At 49.2% G+C, this 17,647-nt stretch overlaps 2 protein-coding genes across 6 annotated transcripts in view; both read left to right on the top strand.

The window, feature by feature from the left end:
• Window positions 1-6,883, top strand: part of Ubtd1 (ubiquitin domain containing 1) — a 56,464-nt gene extending 49,581 nt beyond the window's left edge. For 2 of the 3 annotated variants that reach the window (XM_087185078.1, XM_087185077.1), the window contains exons 2-3: window positions 4,386-4,613; window positions 5,821-6,398. In XM_087185078.1, the coding sequence (XP_087041204.1) occupies window positions 4,439-4,613; window positions 5,821-6,206 (561 nt within the window). In that variant the 5' untranslated portion in view covers window positions 4,386-4,438 and the 3' untranslated portion in view covers window positions 6,207-6,398. Of the gene's footprint in view, window positions 1-4,385; window positions 4,614-5,820 lie in introns of all 3 variants that reach the window. The other variant, XM_004838599.3, reaches the window with a different exon arrangement.
• A 1,265-nt stretch (window positions 6,884-8,148) lies between these two features.
• On the top strand, window positions 8,149-17,513 carry Ankrd2 (ankyrin repeat domain 2). Of its 3 annotated transcripts, none has more exons than XM_004838600.4 (9): window positions 8,149-8,446; window positions 11,906-12,007; window positions 12,306-12,464; window positions 12,548-12,655; window positions 14,547-14,645; window positions 14,995-15,093; window positions 16,095-16,193; window positions 16,390-16,488; window positions 17,207-17,513. In XM_004838600.4, exons 1-9 carry the CDS (start codon window positions 8,360-8,362, stop codon window positions 17,351-17,353), a joined length of 999 nt encoding a protein of 332 aa, XP_004838657.2. In that variant the 5' UTR covers window positions 8,149-8,359; the 3' UTR covers window positions 17,354-17,513. The 3 variants fall into 3 exon arrangements, with proteins under 3 accessions (XP_004838657.2, XP_087041201.1, XP_087041200.1); XM_087185074.1 differs by having other exon boundaries at window positions 8,195-8,446; window positions 17,186-17,513; XM_087185075.1 differs by lacking the exon at window positions 12,548-12,655 and having other exon boundaries at window positions 8,194-8,446; window positions 17,186-17,513.
• Window positions 17,514-17,647: the final 134 nt, after the last annotated feature.

Below are 17,647 nucleotides of genomic sequence, written 5' to 3' on the forward strand. Positions count from 1 at the left end.
AAAATTGTATGGACCAGTGTGTAGAGGTCAGACGTTGGGTCATGTCCCCTGTGCCTGCTCAACCTTTGGGCCTAAACTGTGTTCATATTTTATGCTGCATTTGATTCAGTGATGGAGAGCCAAGCAGGCCCTGAGGTGCTAGAGCTGCCCTCTACTGGCACAGAGGTGCAATGACACTGGCCAGGCTCCTGCTGTTTTCTTAACCCTGCTTGCCCCTGCCCACCACCTCCGTGGTTTTTCCATCAAAAGAGCCCTGTGTGGAGGGTGAAGAGTTTTTAAACTGCTGTGTCCTGGGTCACTGTGGAGGGGCTTACTCGAAATGTTCGTGTGTTGATAAGGAGTGCCTAAATGACAGTTTGGGAAAGCTAGCTGCTGTCTGGTAGTGGGGAACTTCAAGACTTGTGAGCAAAGGCAGTAGCATCCCCCAGTTAAATTGGTGGCCCCTTGGGGCCACAACTTTGAAAGGGACCACCACAGGCTGTTTATTTTTTTCTCTGAGGCTGTTTATCTTATTTTTATTTTATTTTTTGGCAGCGGGAATCGAACTCAGGACCTTGCGCTTTCCAGGCAGGTGGCCGGCACCACTGAGCTAAATCCCCGGCCTAAGGCTGTTTGTTTTAAAGATCAGCCCTTTAGTTTGAGAGAGAGGGAGAGGAGGGGTAGGGGGAGAAAGGCAGGCAGGCGGCAAGCAGGCAAGTACACAGTTCCGTACAACTCAGTTGTCCCAGGGGATCACAGTCTAGCAGGTTCAGTTGTCAGGAACAGAGCTAAAAGGTGAACATTTAAAGCTGTCTCCCAAGCCAGGTGTGGTGGCACATGCCTGTAATCCCAGCACTCAGAAGAATCTCAAGTTCAAGTCCAACCTGGGCAACTTAGTGACTTAGTGACACACTGTCTCAAAATAACAAATTCAAAAAAGGGTCAGAATGTAGGCCCTGGGCTCAATCTCTAGTACCATCAAAAGCGGGCGCTGGGCCGGGGATTTAGCTCAGTGGTTTCCCCGCCTGGTGCGCAAGGACCTGAGTTTGATGCCCGGTACCAAAAAAAAAAAGCGGGGGAGGTTACAGGTGTATATCACCATCCCCAGCTCTTATTTCTTAAACATGGTATTTTATAATCTTTCTGATAGATCTCAATCTGAAGTCTGTGAAAGTCTGATTCTTTTGCCTGTTGTTTTAGATGGCTCTGGCTCATTCTGATTCATTTCCTTGCATAATGCATTTTTTTAACTAAAAACTATGATCTTATTACTTATTTCTCGTGAAACTTTACTCTGGGCTTTTTTTTTAGACAGGATCTCTCTGTGTAGTTCAGGCTGCTGGCTTTGACCTCACTGTGTAGCCCAGGCTCCTTCCTGCCTCAGCCTCCAAGGGCTGGGATTACAGGTATCCACAACCATACCTGGCTACTTTGGAAATTTTTTGAGGCCTGGTTTAAAGTTGTTTTCCTCCAAAGAGGATTTGCATTTCCTTCCTGCCAGCCCCAAAATACTTAAAATTGAATGTTTGGCTACAGAGTTTTCTGCCCACACAAACAGGTGTGTATTAAAAGGCCAAGTCACAGGGTTTAGTCACACCTGAGTTGGAACCCTCCTGTATCACTCCTCACTCTGTATGACCTCAGGCAAGTTATTTAATCTCTACATCTGCCCTGTCCTCTGTGAAGTAGTGGTAATATTGCCTTCTGCCTAAGGCTACTGCAGGGTTGAAGTAGGGTAGCGAACATAAAGTGCTCAGGTCCAGGTGGTCACTAATTGCCATTCTCTTTAGCTGAGTAGCCCCCTCCTGGCCCAGCCAGCAAGAGCAGCTCTGTGGCAAGCCCAGCTTTAGTGAGTTGTATGGAAGCTGAGTGCTGTGCCTTCAGCTTTGAGATGGTAGCCTCCACAATGACTTGATAGACACTTCTGCCCTCAGTCTTGACCATGGTCTGGACTTGTCATAGGAGTCACTTGGGTAACAAGAAAAATAACATTTGATGTAAATATTTTCTTCAGATAACCTGGAATTTTTTGAGTCTGGTGCTTTAGACCACTCAGCCATCCCGATACCCTGCTGGAATTTTTTGATTGGTTAGTTATGACTTAAAAAAAAATTCTTGCCAGGTGTGATGGCACAAATCTGTAATCTCAACACTGTAGGAGGCTGAGGCAGGAGGATGGGAAGTTTGAACCCAGCATGGGCAATTTAGCAATTTAGTGAGATCCTATTTCACAGTTTATTTATTTATTTTTCTTTTTTGGCACCAGGAATCGAACTCAGGGCCTCACACTTGCCAGGCAGGCACTACGCTGCTGAGCTACATCCTTGGCCCCTGTCTCACAGTTTAAAAGGGCAAGAGATGTACCTCAGTGCAGAGGCCCTGGGTTCAGTCTCTGTTACTCCCTCCTGCCAAAATTTCTTAGCCAGGCATGGTGGCACCCACCAGTAATTTCAGCTGCATAGAGGGCCCAGGCAGGAGGATCTCAAGTGTGAGTCTAACCTGGAAAATTGAGTAAGACCTTGTCTCACAAATTTTTAAAAAGTCTTGGAAGTTGGTTGTGGCAGCACACTCCTGTAATCCCAACACTCTAAGAGTCTGGGGCAGGAAGATTGTGAATTTGAGCCCAGCCTGGACAGTTTAGCAACTTAATGAGACCCTATCTCAAAAAGGGGGAGAGGATGGAGCTGGGGATTTAGCTCAGTGTGAAGGCCCTGTGTTCAGTCCCCAGTAATATGCACACAGGCACCCACACACGCATACACACAGAACTTGGTCTGGAGTTGTAGCTTAGTGATAGAGCATGTGCTTAGCATGTAGGCCCTGGGTTTGATCCCCAGCACTGCCAAAAAAGAAAAGAAAAAATAAAAACTAAGATACATCATGTTCTGGTACAAACACCCGATAATAAATGTAAATGTATTTTATACCTAAAATGTACCAATAAATACATATATAAATTTTTTAAAAAAGAAAAGAAAAATTCTTTTTAACTATTTTTTTTTTTTGGTACTGGGGATTGAACTCAGGGCTATGTGCTTGCAAGACAGGTGTGGTGCCACTGAGCTGAATCCCCAGCCCCTATAATTATTTATATATGATGGCACATTAGTGACAAGGTCTTCAAATAGTTATAATTTTTAATCATATGGAAATTGACAGTGGTATAAATATGAAATAAAAAGTTGAATATTGGAATGCAAATATCTTAACCCATTTCTGAAACAGTGGATATAAAGAAGGGAAAAAAAATTTTTTTTTTTAAATTTTTTTGAGACAAGGTCTCGCTGTGTAGTTTAGGCTGGCCTCGAACTCATGGCAGTCCTCCATCCTGAATTGCATTGCAAGACCCTATCTCAAAAAGCCAAAAAAAACAAACCCTTCAACAACAAAAGCTGTACACGGTCCCAAATTTAAGATTTGTTTCATCTTTCTGAAGATGGAAAAGTAATACACAAGGCAGGCGTAGTGGCACATACCTATAATCCTGGCACTTTGGAGACTGAGGCAGGATTGAGAGTTCAAGGCTGGCCCAGATGACATAGTGAGACTCAGTCTCAAAACAAAACAAAATAACATACAACCAAAAAGCAATACATATTCAATAGAAACCGCACTTTGAATTTTGAATTTTGATCTTCCTGACATTTTTTCTTGATGCTGTGCAGTGGCAGCTCCCAGTTGGCCACATAACCATAGGGGGAAGCAGCTGACACTCTGCAGTGGACTGTTGCCAAACTATGATGTTCAGTGGGTTAGGTGTACTAGATGCATTTTTGATTTAGGATATTTTCAGTTTAAAATTGGCTTATCACTACATAACCGCATTTTAAGTCCAGGAGCATTTGTATATACTTTGCTGACAAAATTATTTTGTATCCCTAAGTTGGGTCTCCGGACTCTTTCCTGCTGTCGTGGGAGGGCCCTAGAGACCTAAATACAGTAAATCCCTGATTTAGGACTGTTCGAGTTGTGAACTTTGATACAAATGGACCTCACATTATGAACATTCATAGATGTGAACAAATTGCAGAAGTTGCTCATATGTCTGCTGGACATCGTCACAGTTGTGCTGCTGTGTGCTCACTGGACAGTGTGATAGTGTATAGCAAGACAGTGCTCAGTCAGAGCTCAGGATGTCCAGAAGCAAGAGGAAAAGCTTTACATTGTGTATTTGTGTCAAAGGTGTATAAGACTCACTTTGTCAGACTTAGGAACAAATCCAACTTACAGACATTCTCCCAGAATGGAACTTGTTCATAGGTTGGGGACTTATTGAACCTAGGAACCTGTGCAGTGGGATGCTGGACATTACAGGCCCTAGCCCTGGGGGGAATGAGGCCTGGGGAAAGGTAGATCATGGCCCAGTGGCTTTAGAGATACTGATTCTCTCCATCTGTCCTGCCCAGGGCGAAATGAGCCTCTGAAGAAGGAGCGGCTCAAGTGGAAGAGTGACTACCCCATGACAGATGGGCAGCTGCGGAGCAAGCGGGATGAGTTCTGGGACACGGCACCTGCCTTTGAGGGCCGAAAGGAGATCTGGGATGCACTCAAGGCAGCTGCCTATGCGGCTGAGGCTAATGACCATGAGCTGGCTCAGGCCATCTTGGATGGCGCTAGCATTACCCTGCCTCATGGTAAGTAGGCCGGGCCAAGATTTTATCCCTGCTAGAGATGGGGGTCATCAGCACAGTTTAGAAGTGGAGGCTAGCCATATGCCAGGAGCTTCCGTCCAAGTTGGTAGAGGTGAAGGTGTAGGTATATGTGGCTCTTCACTTGATCATCAAACAACTCAGAGTGAGCATGGACCAAAAGGGGGACATAGAGAAACATGCCTAAGTCAGGGATAAAAAGACAGCAGCAAACCTTCAAGCTAATGGCTTGTTTATGGCACTTTGGGGTCCCAGAACATCTGAGACACCATCTTCTGTTGGGTTATGTGTGCTAGGAACTGAACTTGGAACTTCTCCATTAAGTTTACAGAAGCCTTGTAGGCTGTGGAAAGCGGGGGTAAGGGTGGAATTCCAGAGTCACAGGCCTGGGTCTTAACCCAGCTATTTCCATTTTCAAGCTTGTGTCTTTTCCCAACTGTATGACATTGAGCAAGGGGCTTCTCACATTAGAGCCTGAGAACTTTGCAAGCAGAAAGGGAAATGATTGTTAGCAAGACAACATAACATCCCCTGGCCTAGTCCTAGCACTTAAAAGTCTGCTCAAGATTCAGTAAACATTTCTATGTACATTACATTGCACCAGTAAGGAAACTGAAGCCCAAGCCCAGCACCCAACACACATGTCAGCAGAGCTGTTTAATGAACAAATGAGAAGTTATGTGTCAGGGCTGATCAAGACAGCACCTGGTGGAACCAGGACAACAGCCCAGGACTGCAGCCCCATGCTCCTCTGGTTGTAAGGCTGTCTCAGAGAGACCCCACTGTGGGGTGAGCCTGGGGGCTATGGGATGGCCATGATGCATGCACTAATCAGCTTAGACTGCTATAACGAAGCCCTATCTACTAGGTTCCTTAAACAATAGAAATTTATTTCTCACAATGCTAGAGCCTGGGAAATCCAAGACCAGGTACCAGCTATTTTAGTTTCTTGCACCTTCTCACTGTGTTCTCACATGGTAAGAGGAAAGAGAGTGCTCTGGCATCTCTTATGAGGACATTCTATGAGATTAGGGCCTCACTCCTATAACCTCACTTAACCTTAATTACTTCTTATAGGTCCCATCTCCAGATGCAGGCACATTAGGGGTTAGGGTTTCAACATAGGACTTTCAGAGGATGACAACAGGTCCCTGAGCCAACACACTGACTGCCCTGCCCTGCCTTTCCACAGGCACGCTCTGTGAATGCTATGACGAACTGGGCAATCGCTACCAGCTGCCCATCTACTGCCTGTCACCGCCCGTGAACCTGCTGCTAGAGCACACTGAGGAGGAGACCCTGGAGCCCCCTGAGCCCACCCCCAGCGTGCGCCGTGAGTTCCCACTGAAGGTGCGCCTCTCCACAGGCAAGGACGTGCGGCTCAGCGCCAGCCTGCCTGACACAGTGGGCCAACTCAAGAGGCAGCTGCATGCTCAGGAGGGCATAGAGCCGTCCTGGCAACGATGGTTCTTCTCTGGGAAACTCCTCACAGACCGCACACGGCTCCAGGAAACCAAGATCCAGAAAGATTTCGTTATTCAGGTCATCATCAACCAGCCCCCACCACCCCAGGACTGATAGGCCCACAGACTCTTGTGAAGAGGGGTCATGGAAGGCCTCTGTGGGAGTGGAGCCCTGGGCCCCCACCCTGCTGCTGCCTTCAAGTGCTGTTGTTTTCTTCAGGCGCACTTCCCCACTGTGTGGCTCTGGTGAGCCGTGAAGGGACCTCGCCTTCCAGGGAGTGCCCAGCAACAGGGAGCAGTGCTGCCACACACAGGCCTTGCCAACCTTGTCAGAGGACTAGTGCCCTGGGGCCCTCCACCCTGCCTTTCTCCAGAGGCAGGTTTGAGCCACGGGCCCACCTGGAGACCCTGGAGCCCAGATGTGCCATCTGGTGCTCCCACTGTGCTCACTCCAGTTTTCTGCTCAGGGTTGGAAGCAGCTGCTGTCTCCTTCCTCTGCCCCCACCCTGACTGCCCTGGGCACAGTGCCAGTCCCCTGGAGGGGAAGGAACAACCAGTGAGCCCCAGGGCTCGGGGAGCCTGAGGTGGGCCTCTACCTCTCCCTGCCCCTAGCACAATCTGCAGAGAAGAGGTAGGTGGCCAGACAGTTGGGCTTTGTGTGGGGTCTGCAGAGGACCATCTTCTGGCTGCAACCCAAGTGGTGGTGGGGTCTGCAGCCTAGTCATGGTCCCACGGCAGGTCTCTGTGTACAGACATATCTGTGTATTTATCAATAAAGCCTTTTGCTCCTTCTCTGTTGCCTGGTATTTGACTTTGAGTTCTACAGCTCGGTGGACCCTGGAACTCCTGCTGGTGCAGGAACAGGTGGGTATGGTGTCCCTGGCTGCTCTGGGCACAGCAGGACATGCTGACCTGAGGTCCTGTCTTCTGGGCCCTAATCCCAACTCCTCTCATGTTCTTGGAGTAGGTCCTCAAAAGCCAGTTCTGAACTCAGGATTTCTTAAAGTGGAGATGCTGCTGCTTGCCCTGCCTTCTCCAGCATTGCTGGGAGGGATTAAAGGGGGAAATAGATGTGCAAGTGCCTTGAGAGCAGAGCAGCACCTCAGGAAGGTGGCATTAGTTGCTGGTCTTCTCTTGCCTTGGAAGCTCCAGGCCCACAAGCTGTGCCCTCACAACTGAGGTCTGTATGGAAATTCTGGAGGTACTGTGCCCATGTGAGTCTCAAAGCAAAATCTCTGACACACTTAGATGGTGAGCATGTGTTAGAGATTGTGAACCAGAGAGGAAAAAGAATGGAGTCCTTGTATTTCCATGGGGAAATGAACACATTGGCAGAGAGGAAATCTTAGATAAGGCTGTTAAGCTGCAGGCAGGGTACATGAGTGCAACTGATTCGCAGAGCTGGGGTGTCTACCATATGAGGCAGGCTAAACCTGGGTCATCAGACCTAGGGCTTGAGCTCACATTTAGGTATGGCCCTAAGCAAGGACAGGTCTGCTTTTCCTCCAGTTGGGAGTATTTTTCCTTCTCAGTGAGCATGGCTAGCCTGTCTGGTGCATCTTGTCAGCTGGCCTTTGGCATTGCGCTATGGCTTTCTGAGACCCTTCTCTTCAAGCAAGAGGAACAGGTAAGTCTGTACATGACTAATGGATACATGGCCCAGCACAGTGGTACTTCGCTAGGGGGTGCTGTGGGGCCCCACAGAGCAAACGCAAGAACCCGACACAGAGGGAGGTAGCTGTCCTCACTTCCACCACTGTCCTGGTACTCTTGCCTGCACAAGGCAGAGTCTGCCCCTCCCCACAGCCAGCAGGGTGTATTCACAGGGCAGTGTGGGGGCACAGTCTTGTCTAGGTCCGTATGATTGGTTTTCAGCTTCCCTCGGCACTAGCAGGATAAAGTTTCCAGGCATCCAGCAGGTGGCGCTGCCAGCTGGCGGATCGTTTGTGTGGCCCAACTACCCAGAGAAAGGCCTAGGCAGCCCCAACTGCTCAGAACAGGCTGGACAGCCTCCTTCCCACTGCCCTGCCCACTGTGCCCTCTGGCTGCAGTAGGCCAGGGGTTGGGGGAAGGGCAACTTCCCTGCTGCCTGGCCTCCCCCTGCTCCCTGGGGCTGCCCGAGGTGAAGGTGACGGTGACAGGTTGGGGAGGCAGATGGAGAATTGGGCCAGTGAGCTCATGGTAAAGGCGCCCACAAGTGGGTGTGGGTGCTCTGGCTTATAAAGCCCCCAGTGCCCTGTGCCTGCGGAAGCAGTTACAGGCGGCACCATGGAAGGCACCGTGGAGGGTTCCGAGGCGGTGCAGAGAGCCACGGCACTCATTGAGCAGCGGCTGGCAGAGGAGGAGGAGAATGAGGTGGGAGCTGGGGGGTGGGGGCCCAAGGAGGGTCTGAAGAGATCCTGTCTGTTGTGGGAGGGGAGAGCCTGACTGTCACACTTACGTCCCTGAGGGCCCTGCCCGGCCCATTCCCACCCCAGTGTGCTCCTGGCAGAGGGGCTTGCTGATAGTAAGAGACTGAGGCTTCAGCCTCGAAAACAGAATCAGTGGTAGCTCGGGAAGCTGAACCAGCCTTGAGACCAGCCCTCATTGGGGGCTTCAAGAGCCAGGTCAAGCCATGCAGGGCAGACAGCTGCCCACGGCCTAGCAAGGCCCAGAATGTGCAGCCCTGAGATAGCCCTCTCCCCCTCAGCTGTTGATGGGAGGCTGGGCAGGAGGAACTCTAGGCTTTGGTCGCTGCAGGAAAATAAAGACTGGTGCTGAGCAGGGAAGGGGTGCTGGGAAAGGAAGCCTGGATTTCCTCCAGGACTGTGGCAGCTCCTGGGGAGACCTTTGGCAGCGCAGTTGCATTTTCTTCAGGATAAGGGAATGGGGCAGGAGTGCCGGCTTGCCCTACTCTCAGTTTTGTTTAAACTTAACACTTGAACTAGTGTCTGCTCTGCCAGGAGCCTGGTGCTGAGAGGAGTGGGAAGACCTCGAAGTCCCAGACCCTGCCTTCTTTTCACCAGCCGAGCATTCATTTTAGCCAACACTTTTCAGTTGTATGCTCAGCTAAAAGGGCAGAGGGAAGAAATGGCTAAACATATGAGTCAGGAGTGAAAGCACCTAAAGGAAGGGTGAATCATTCCACCTGTGGCCTTTAAGGAGCACTCAGACAAGATGGTAATTGAACTGGGTCTTCAGTAGTGATAAATGGAGATGATGAAGGGGGAGGAGTATTCCAGCCTAAGGAAATGACAGGAGCTAAAAGTCTTAATGAATGAAAGTACAGCCATAATGAAGTCTGGTAGTAGGGAATAAGGTCAGGGAGGGAGGCAGAGGACAAATCAGAAAGTACCATGTAAAAGATGCTTACTCTCTGAGCAGTGGGGAGCTACTACCAATGTCACTGAGTGAGGGAGAGTGGTGCCATCTAACCTATTCTAGGAACACAGCTCCAATGGACCCAAGAAGGACTTTTTGGAGGGGGAAAGGCTAATGCTAACAGGAACAGGAAAGGAGGAAATAAGTTCAGAGGATGGCCCCGTTTCAGAAAGGAAATGTGCCGAGTGAGGGGATGATGAAGAGGGAAGGATCGGATCGGAGCTCCAAGGCAAGAAGAGATGAGCTTGGATTTGTCAGGGAAGAGCTTGGACTGAGGCTGCTGAGACCTGGCCAGGGCATCCCTGGATCTCCAGGAATCCTACTTCTCACTCCCCGAAGGCGCTGTGCACGTGGCTAGCTGATGCCAGGCAGGGAGGCATGCTGCTGCGTCATTCCTGGAGTGCTGCCACTAGACATGGAAATCTTCAGCAAGGGAACACAGAGCAGTCTTCCTCCATTCATTCATCCAATAAATATAGCTACAGGGCCATCAGACTCCAAGTACCGGTACAGCCAACCTCCCTTCCCAGTGCCTACTACATGCCAGGCACTGTGCTGAGCACTTTACAGGAATTTTTAAAATCTGTAAACAGTCTCTGAGGTCAGGCAGGAGTTTTGTTCCATGAGCTGACATCCAATCCAACAAACATTTATTGAGCACCTACTGTGTTCCACCCAGCCCACAGACAAATCAGAAGTGGAGCTGAAGAGTCTAAGCAATGCTCGGTGGCATTAGAGCTCACAGTTGTTTCCACCAGGGCCCAGGTTCACAGGGTTTCAGACAGAACCCCTGGTTAGCCTCCTCCCTGGTAGGAGAGTAAAAGGGGCTAGGGTCAGCTCCTGGGCAGGAGCTCTGTTACAGGGCGCTTATTGGGCTAGGTCATCACAGAGAGCTTAGGGTGGTCAGGGATGCCAAACCCACCTACCATTATCCATTCACTCATTCACCAAATATCTGCTGAGGACGTAAAATATGCCAAGCCCTATCACAGTTGCCAGGAATACCAAGATGATTAAGCCATAACCCTATCCTCTTGATGCTCCACGAGGAGCCCAGCCAGAGCCCTACATGCAGCAGTAGCTGCAGCCCCTGGTCATCTTGTTCCTGAAAGGAGAGGCAGTGTATGAAGTGAGGCCAGAACTAGGGAGACCCAAAACTATGTAAGCCTGACAAAAATGAGAGGAGGCAGTGATCAACAGGACCTTCAAAATAAACATCTGGGAGACAAGCCCTCAAACTCACCCTGGGAGAAGCTAAGGCCTGGGCTTACTGTGAGGAGCTAGTCCTCTCTGACTCAATGCCCTCCAATCTGGGCAGATGGTTCTGGGTTTACATCTCCACAAGATGGAGGGGGAGCTTCAGGATGGGCTGTCAGCACTTCACACATAGTGAAGCAGCCTGGGAATGAGAGGCACAAGTCATGAGATGAGAGACCTTGGCAGGGAGTTTCACCATATTATTACAGAGAAAAGAAGGTGGATACTTAGGATCCATCTCAGCCTGAAAGCTGAGGAGCTGCTGCTTCCATCCTTTAGTTTCCCCATGGGCAATATTTTCCAAGCTCTAGGTTTTACAGATTGGAAACTTTTTTTTTTTTTTGAGAAAATAAAGTCAGTGTCTTTTTTTCGGTGAGGATGGGAGTGGGTGGCTCAGTGGTAGAGTATTTGCCTAGCATGTTTGAGGCCCTGGGTTCAATCCCCAGAACTATAAAGAAAACAAAAGAAAAAATATCATCTCTGATCACAATGATTTCATGAAAGTGAATTTGTAACACTAAAAAGCTAAAACTTAAAAAAACCATCTTGATGTTTGAAAAAGTGAATAGTTAGACCTCTGAGTCCTTAGGTTCTGCTTCAGTGGATTCAACACCTGCAGATGGAAAATATTCAGAAAAATGCAACTGTACTAAATATATACATTTTTCCTTGTAATTCCTTAAATAATAAAGTCTAACATAGTGTTTACATCATATTAGGTTTTGTAAGTAATATGGGGATGATTTAAAGTATATGACAGAATGTGTATAGGTTACATGCAAATACTATACCATTGTATGCAAGGATCTTGAGCATCCACGGATCTTTGTGTCCACTGTATTCTTTTTTTTTTTTTTTTGTACCAGGGATCAGACTCTGGTCCTTGCGCTTGTGAGGCAGGCGGCAGAACCACTGAGCTAAATCCCTGGCCCTTTATTCTTAATTTTATAAAAAATTTATTCCAGTCTTGTTTGGCTGGGGACCCAGACAGTCAGAAAGCATGAGATGGAGCTAGGGTTGGGATTGAGGCTGAGGTGGGACCCTGTGGAATTTATCCCTTCTGGGGCCCTCTTCGGAGCCCTGTGTTGCCTAGGTTCTGACCTCCCAGGAGGAATCCTCATAGGGGTGTCCTTGGGATGGTTGGGAGAGGCTTCCAGTCCCCATGGTCCTGACAGGGTGCTCTCCTTGGCTCACCAGAAACTTCAAGGAACCTCTCACAGGAAGCTGCCTATGGAAATGCTGGTGCTGGAGGATGAGAAGCACCTTGGGGCCCAGAGCCAGGCTTTACAAAAGGTTAAGGTAAGTGCAGGCTAATCCAGGGCCTTCTCAAATCCTCTCGTCTTCTGAGATCCCTGGACCAGCAGCTCAGCATCCCTGGGCCCTTGTGACCAGTGCAGAATCCAGGCCATCAGCCTGCTGTGTCAGAGTCCACCCTCCCCATCTGTACCATCTTGTCCTAGAAGGAACTTGGACCTTGGTTCTTTCTCTCTTGAGATGGTCTCCTTACTCCATTCTGGTCCCCAACTTACCTGAGGGGTCCTTCAAGCCCCCCAAGCTCTGTGCTCCATATAGGGGTTGATGAGCCACTCCCACGCAGAGCCAAGAGCGTGTGCGCAAGACATCCCTGGACCTGAGGCGGGAGATCATCGATGTGGGCGGGATCCAGAACCTCATCGAGCTGCGGAAGAAACGCAAGCAGAGGAAGCGAGAAGCCCTGGCCGCTGCCCAGGAGCCACCTCCAGAGCTTGAGGAGATCGTAAGGGTCCTGGGAGGGTTGCCTGTGTGGGCAGGGGAACGTGGGGGTTATACTCTGGACTTGACTGGACTCACATCCTGTAGAGCGGCCCTGTGGATAAGGAGATGTTCCTGAAAGCGGCAGTGGAGGGGAAAATGAAGGTCATTGAGAAGTTCCTGGCAGATGGGGGGTCAGCTGACACCTGTGATGAGGTGATGTTCTCCCCCACCCCAGCCCTGCACCTAGCTCCCTCTCAGAGCTGCCTCCTCTCCTGATTTAGCCTATTTGTGTGCCTGAGAACAGCCATGGGTGTTTCTTGGGGCCTTGGGAGGGAGTCTTCAAAATGGGATATTTCCTTCCTCATCCAGGATTTTTTTTTTTGATACCAGGGATCAAACTCAGGACCTTGCACTTGCAAGGCAGGCATGGTGCCACTGAGCTAAATCCCCACCCCTGCAATTTACCTAAATCCTTAGACCTTTCCCCAGCTCAAATCACCTCCATAGTAAGGAATGTCACGTATTTCTTAAGGGAAGATGGAGGAATGAATAAAAAAAAATGTCAGGACTAGCTTGTTTGGACTTGAATCCCATGTCCACCACTCCCTAACTATGCGACCTTTGTCTGGGCAGGTCATTTAGTTTCCTCCACTATTTTTTTTTTCCTTTTTGGTACCCCAGAGTGAACTCAGGACCTTATGCTTGCAAGGCAGACACCATGTCACTGAGCTAAATCCCCAGCCCTTTTTTTTTTTATCTTTTTGGTACTGGGGATTGAACTCAGGACTTTGCACTTGCCAGGCAGGCACAGCACCACTGAGCTACATCCCCACCCTGCCCCCACTGTTATATGACCCACATTTCTCACAATATGTTATGATTAATGGAATATTAACGCCTCAATAAATATTTGTTGAATGAATGCAAAACCTACAAAGCAAGCACTAGGATACATTATTATTTTTTATGATATAATCTTATGATGCCTTTAAATCCTTTTTGTGCTGGCCTCAAGCTTGTTAGGCGACCAACTGAACCACCAAGCCACACCCCCAACCTATTTTCATTATTCTGTTCTGGTAAAATATCACATGAAATATGTCACTTAAGCATTGTAAGCATATAATTCAGTGTCAGTAATTACACTTATAATGTTGTGCAACCATCATCGCTTTTTTTTGGTACTGGGAATCAAACTTGGGACCTTGCACTTGCATGGCAGGCGCCAGAACACTGAGCTAAACCCCCAGCAGATAACTTTTTTTTTACCATCTATTTTTAAAATGTTTCCATCGCCCATCACACTTTTTGTTTTCCCCAAACTGTCTCTTTGCTCCCTTGCTTTCACATCCTAGAATCAAACATAGCAATGGTCATCCACTCAGTCTGCATTATTGTAGACTTTGACCATTTTCTATTTTTTAGCCTCCAGGGTCTTAGTCTTTTTTGTCTGTCCAATCACCTTCTACTATTCAGTGCTGGGAGTTAAAAGAAGAAAAAGGAAAAGGCTGAGAATCATGGGAGATTAGCCATAACCGGATTAGTAGCAAGTGGAAGGCATACCCTACAGTCCTGCCTGAGTGTTTCACTTTCAAGACTTTAAAGCATTCCTTCCTTGAATCAGGAATCAGTGTGACCTCCTCATCCTGGCTCTGTGCTCAGCACTCAGGGAAAATAGTTTCCATGATGTCTCACCCTGCCTTCAAACACTCTGTCATAGATAAGGGTCATCTGGGTCCCCCAGGCAACTCTGGCCTAGAGGTTTCAAGGAAATAGTGGCACATGAGTTGTTTCTTGAAGAAGTAGCAGATATTAATCAAGCACTCATAGAACTGAAGGGAAACAGACATGCCCAGGAGAGCATCCAGCCTGTGCAGGAGAGGGCTGATGTACTGGTGGGTAATGAGAAAGTCAGAGTCCCCAGGGCAGAGGCTCCAAGGATGGCCTGGATAGGACATAAAGGAGCTAGCAGACAATGAAAGACATGAAGACCCAGCACAGGGGTCAGAAACGAGTTGCGGCAAAGCCTGGGCTTCAACTTGGGTGAGAGATAGGCTCAGGCCTGGGGCCAGAGGCCAGGCCCTAACAGCCTCTCTGGGGACAGTTCCATCGGACAGCACTGCACCGAGCTTCCCTAGAGGGCCACATGGAGATCCTGGAAAAGCTTCTGGGGAATGGGGCTACTGTGGACTTCCAGGATCGGGTGAGCAAAGAGGGCAGGTATTGAGTGGGGTGGTAGGAGGTGGGCCCAGTACCATTAGACTCCCTCTTCCTGCCAATCTGGGACTCAGTAGACTACTCAGGGCCAGGTCCCACTTCTCGTGGGTTGTGGGACCTTGGGCAAGCTCAATCTCCTTCTTGAGCCTCCTCTGTCACTCTGGCATGGACTGCTAGTGAGTCCCTGCATGTTCTGTTCTACTCCCCAGGCCCAGTCTCTGCCCATTCCCAGTACCTTTCCCCTGCATGTCTCTCTGCCCTCTTGACTGGAGTCCTTTTCCCCAGGGCACTTGCTTCCCTATAACTCTAAGTTAGGGCCTGTGTTTCCCTTCTAGCTGGACTGCACAGCCATGCATTGGGCCTGTCGTGGAGGCCACCTAGAGGTGGTAAAACTCCTACAAAGCCGAGGAGCAGACACCAATGTGAGAGATAAGGTAGGCAGCAGTGCTCAGATGCAGTAGATATTGGGGTCACTGCAGGGAGAGGGCAGGGGGCAAAGGACAGGTGAGCTCAGGTGGTAGGATGATAGTGAACTGTTTGAATTTCTGTAGTGGTTGCAGAGCAGCCATAAGCCCTGAAGGGACCACCATCTGGGAATGGGAGCAGAAAGAGCAGAGGAGAGAGAAGGACAAAAGACCCACTCTCTTAGGGGCTTGGGGCCCACTTCTGATGCAGAATTTGTTCATCCATGCAAAACTTCATCATCTATTTACCCATCCCTCAACCATCCACCCAGTTAGCTATCCATCTATCCATCCATTTATTCATCTGTTCATTTATTAATCCACCATCCTTTTTTTTTCTTGGTACCGAGGATAGAATTCAGGACCTTGCGCTTGCTAGACAGGTGCAGCGCCACTGAGCTACATCCCCACCCCTATCTTTCTGTTCTTTCATGTATAATCCAGGCTAAAGTAATATAGCCTCTGAGCCTCTGTACTCATCTGTAAACGTCTTGCAGGTTTCTTGGTTAGGTTAGATGGGACAGTACTTTACGTTGCATTTTGTCATGTCACCACATGTCGTCTTGCAATAAGTAGCATCTACTGTAATGATTCAAAGAAGAGTGGGCTAGAATTGGACTTAGTGGTGGAGCACTAGCCTAGCTTGTGCAAGGCCCTAGGTTCAATCTCAAGGCACCACAATATAATAAATAAATAAATAAATAAATAAATAAATAAATAAATAAATAATGAACTCTTGCTCACAGGAGAGAGGAGAATGAGAAGGCTGCCAGAGGAGGTGACATTTAAGGCTTTAGAGTTAGATCATTGGATAGGATGGCGGGAAGTTGTACCATGCCCTATCCCTCCAGGGCTCAGGTCTTGGCAACAGGGCCTAGGGGAGAGATTAAGCTGGAGTTAGACCAGTCCCTTCTCCCAGAGGTACCATGGTCCAGGTCCCTCAGTTAGCCATTCCTGCCTAAACCCCACAGCTGCTGAGCACCCCTCTGCACGTGGCAGTCTGCACGGGGCATGTGGAGATTGTGGAACACTTTCTATCCCTGGGCGTGGATATCAACGTCAGAGACAGAGTGAGTGCTTCCCCTGCTCCCCAGCCAGCCACACCATGGTTGTGTGAGCAGCTTGCCAGCTCCCACGGGCAAGTGGTCCTTTCCTCTGGGACCCTCAGGACAGTGGCTCCTGAGCAGGGTCTCTAGACCATCTCCTGTCACCCTGCTTCCCACCTACTGCCCCCAAGGGCCATGTTGAGTACTACCCTGGTTCTAGGAAGGAGACAGTGCCTTGCATGATGCTGTGAGGCTCAACCGCTACAAAATCATCAAACTGCTGCTCCTTCATGGGGCTGACATGATGGCCAAGAACCTGGTAAGTACACATATCACTGTGTCTGCCCATCAGCAGAGTACACAAGTTGTCTTGTTCCATTAATACCATTCCTATCATCCACCTTCCCAGTCCCGTGTGTGTGAATATCCAGAGTACAAGCCCAGAGAGATAGTAAGAAGTGTAGTATGAGGGCTTTCTAAGGCACACAAATAGGCCAGGGATCCTAACATGCAGGCCCAAGGGTGGCAGCGATCATGGTGGGACGGAACTGAGAGGAGCCTAAGCACTTGGTTTGCATGACCATCCGTAGCACACTGTTGATTCCTGGTGGTCCTCGAGTTTTCTGAGGATTGTTGTGCCCTAGTTCAGGCTCTTCTGTGGGGCTCAGAGCAATCACAAAAGGAGTGTGGGAAGCGCGCACGCATGCGCGCACGCGCACACACACACACACACACACACGAAGGGTTAAGGGGATACTGGGAAAAGCAGAAGGATGTGGAGAGGGTGTTTCTCAACCTCAGCACTATTGACATTAGGGGTTGATAATTCTTATTGTAGGGGCACTGTCCTGGGTCTTGTATGATGTTTAAGCTTCTGCCCACTAGATACCACTAGCACCTACATCCCAGTTGTGACCACCAAAATGTCTTCACCCATGGCCAGTGGCCTCCAGTTGAGAGCCACTGGTGTAGCTGAGGGCACCTTCTAGTCTAGTAGACTTTGGAACTGTGAACAGATCTCCTTGTGGTTCCTCCAGGCAGGAAAGACCCCCACGGACCTGGTGCAGCTGTGGCAGGCTGACACTCGGCATGCCCTGGAACATCCTGAGCCAGCGACAGAGCAGAATGGGCTAGAGGGGTCTGAGAGTGGACGTGAGACCCCCCAGCAAGTGCCAGCCCAGTAAATGCCTGCTTCAGTGCAGCCAGAACCCACCCCCTCCTGTGTGCAAAGCAGGGAGGGGCCTAGGATGATCCTCAGAGCTGAGGAACCAGCCACTCCACTCCACTCCACAATACAGGAATGCCCACAAGCTAGCGTAATAAAAATTATTTTTGCTATTTGTACTGTTTGTTGCCATTTGTGTTTGAAATCTTGTAGGATTGAAGGCTGGAGCAAAGGTCGATTTGAGGACAAAGGCATCTTGGAGCCCTTTGGCCCCTCTGAGCCACCCCTGCTGCTTTCTCTACTGTTGTTTTGT

The sequence above is a fragment of the Heterocephalus glaber genome, unplaced genomic scaffold (genome assembly GCF_053883595.1).
Source record: "Heterocephalus glaber isolate CG9 unplaced genomic scaffold, H.glaber_assembly_v1.0 deba00001497, whole genome shotgun sequence".
Taxonomy (NCBI): domain Eukaryota; kingdom Metazoa; phylum Chordata; class Mammalia; order Rodentia; family Bathyergidae; genus Heterocephalus; species Heterocephalus glaber.

Coding starts and splice junctions, on each gene's coding strand:
- Ankrd2 (XM_087185074.1), top strand. CDS start 8,360: ATGGAAGGCACCGTGGAGGGTTCCGAGGCGGTGCAGAGAGCCACGGCA. Junction 12,656..14,546: donor CAGCTGACACCTGTGATGAG/GTGATGTTCTCC, acceptor CTCTGGGGACAG/TTCCATCGGACAGCACTGCA. Junction 15,094..16,094: donor ACACCAATGTGAGAGATAAG/GTAGGCAGCAGT, acceptor TAAACCCCACAG/CTGCTGAGCACCCCTCTGCA.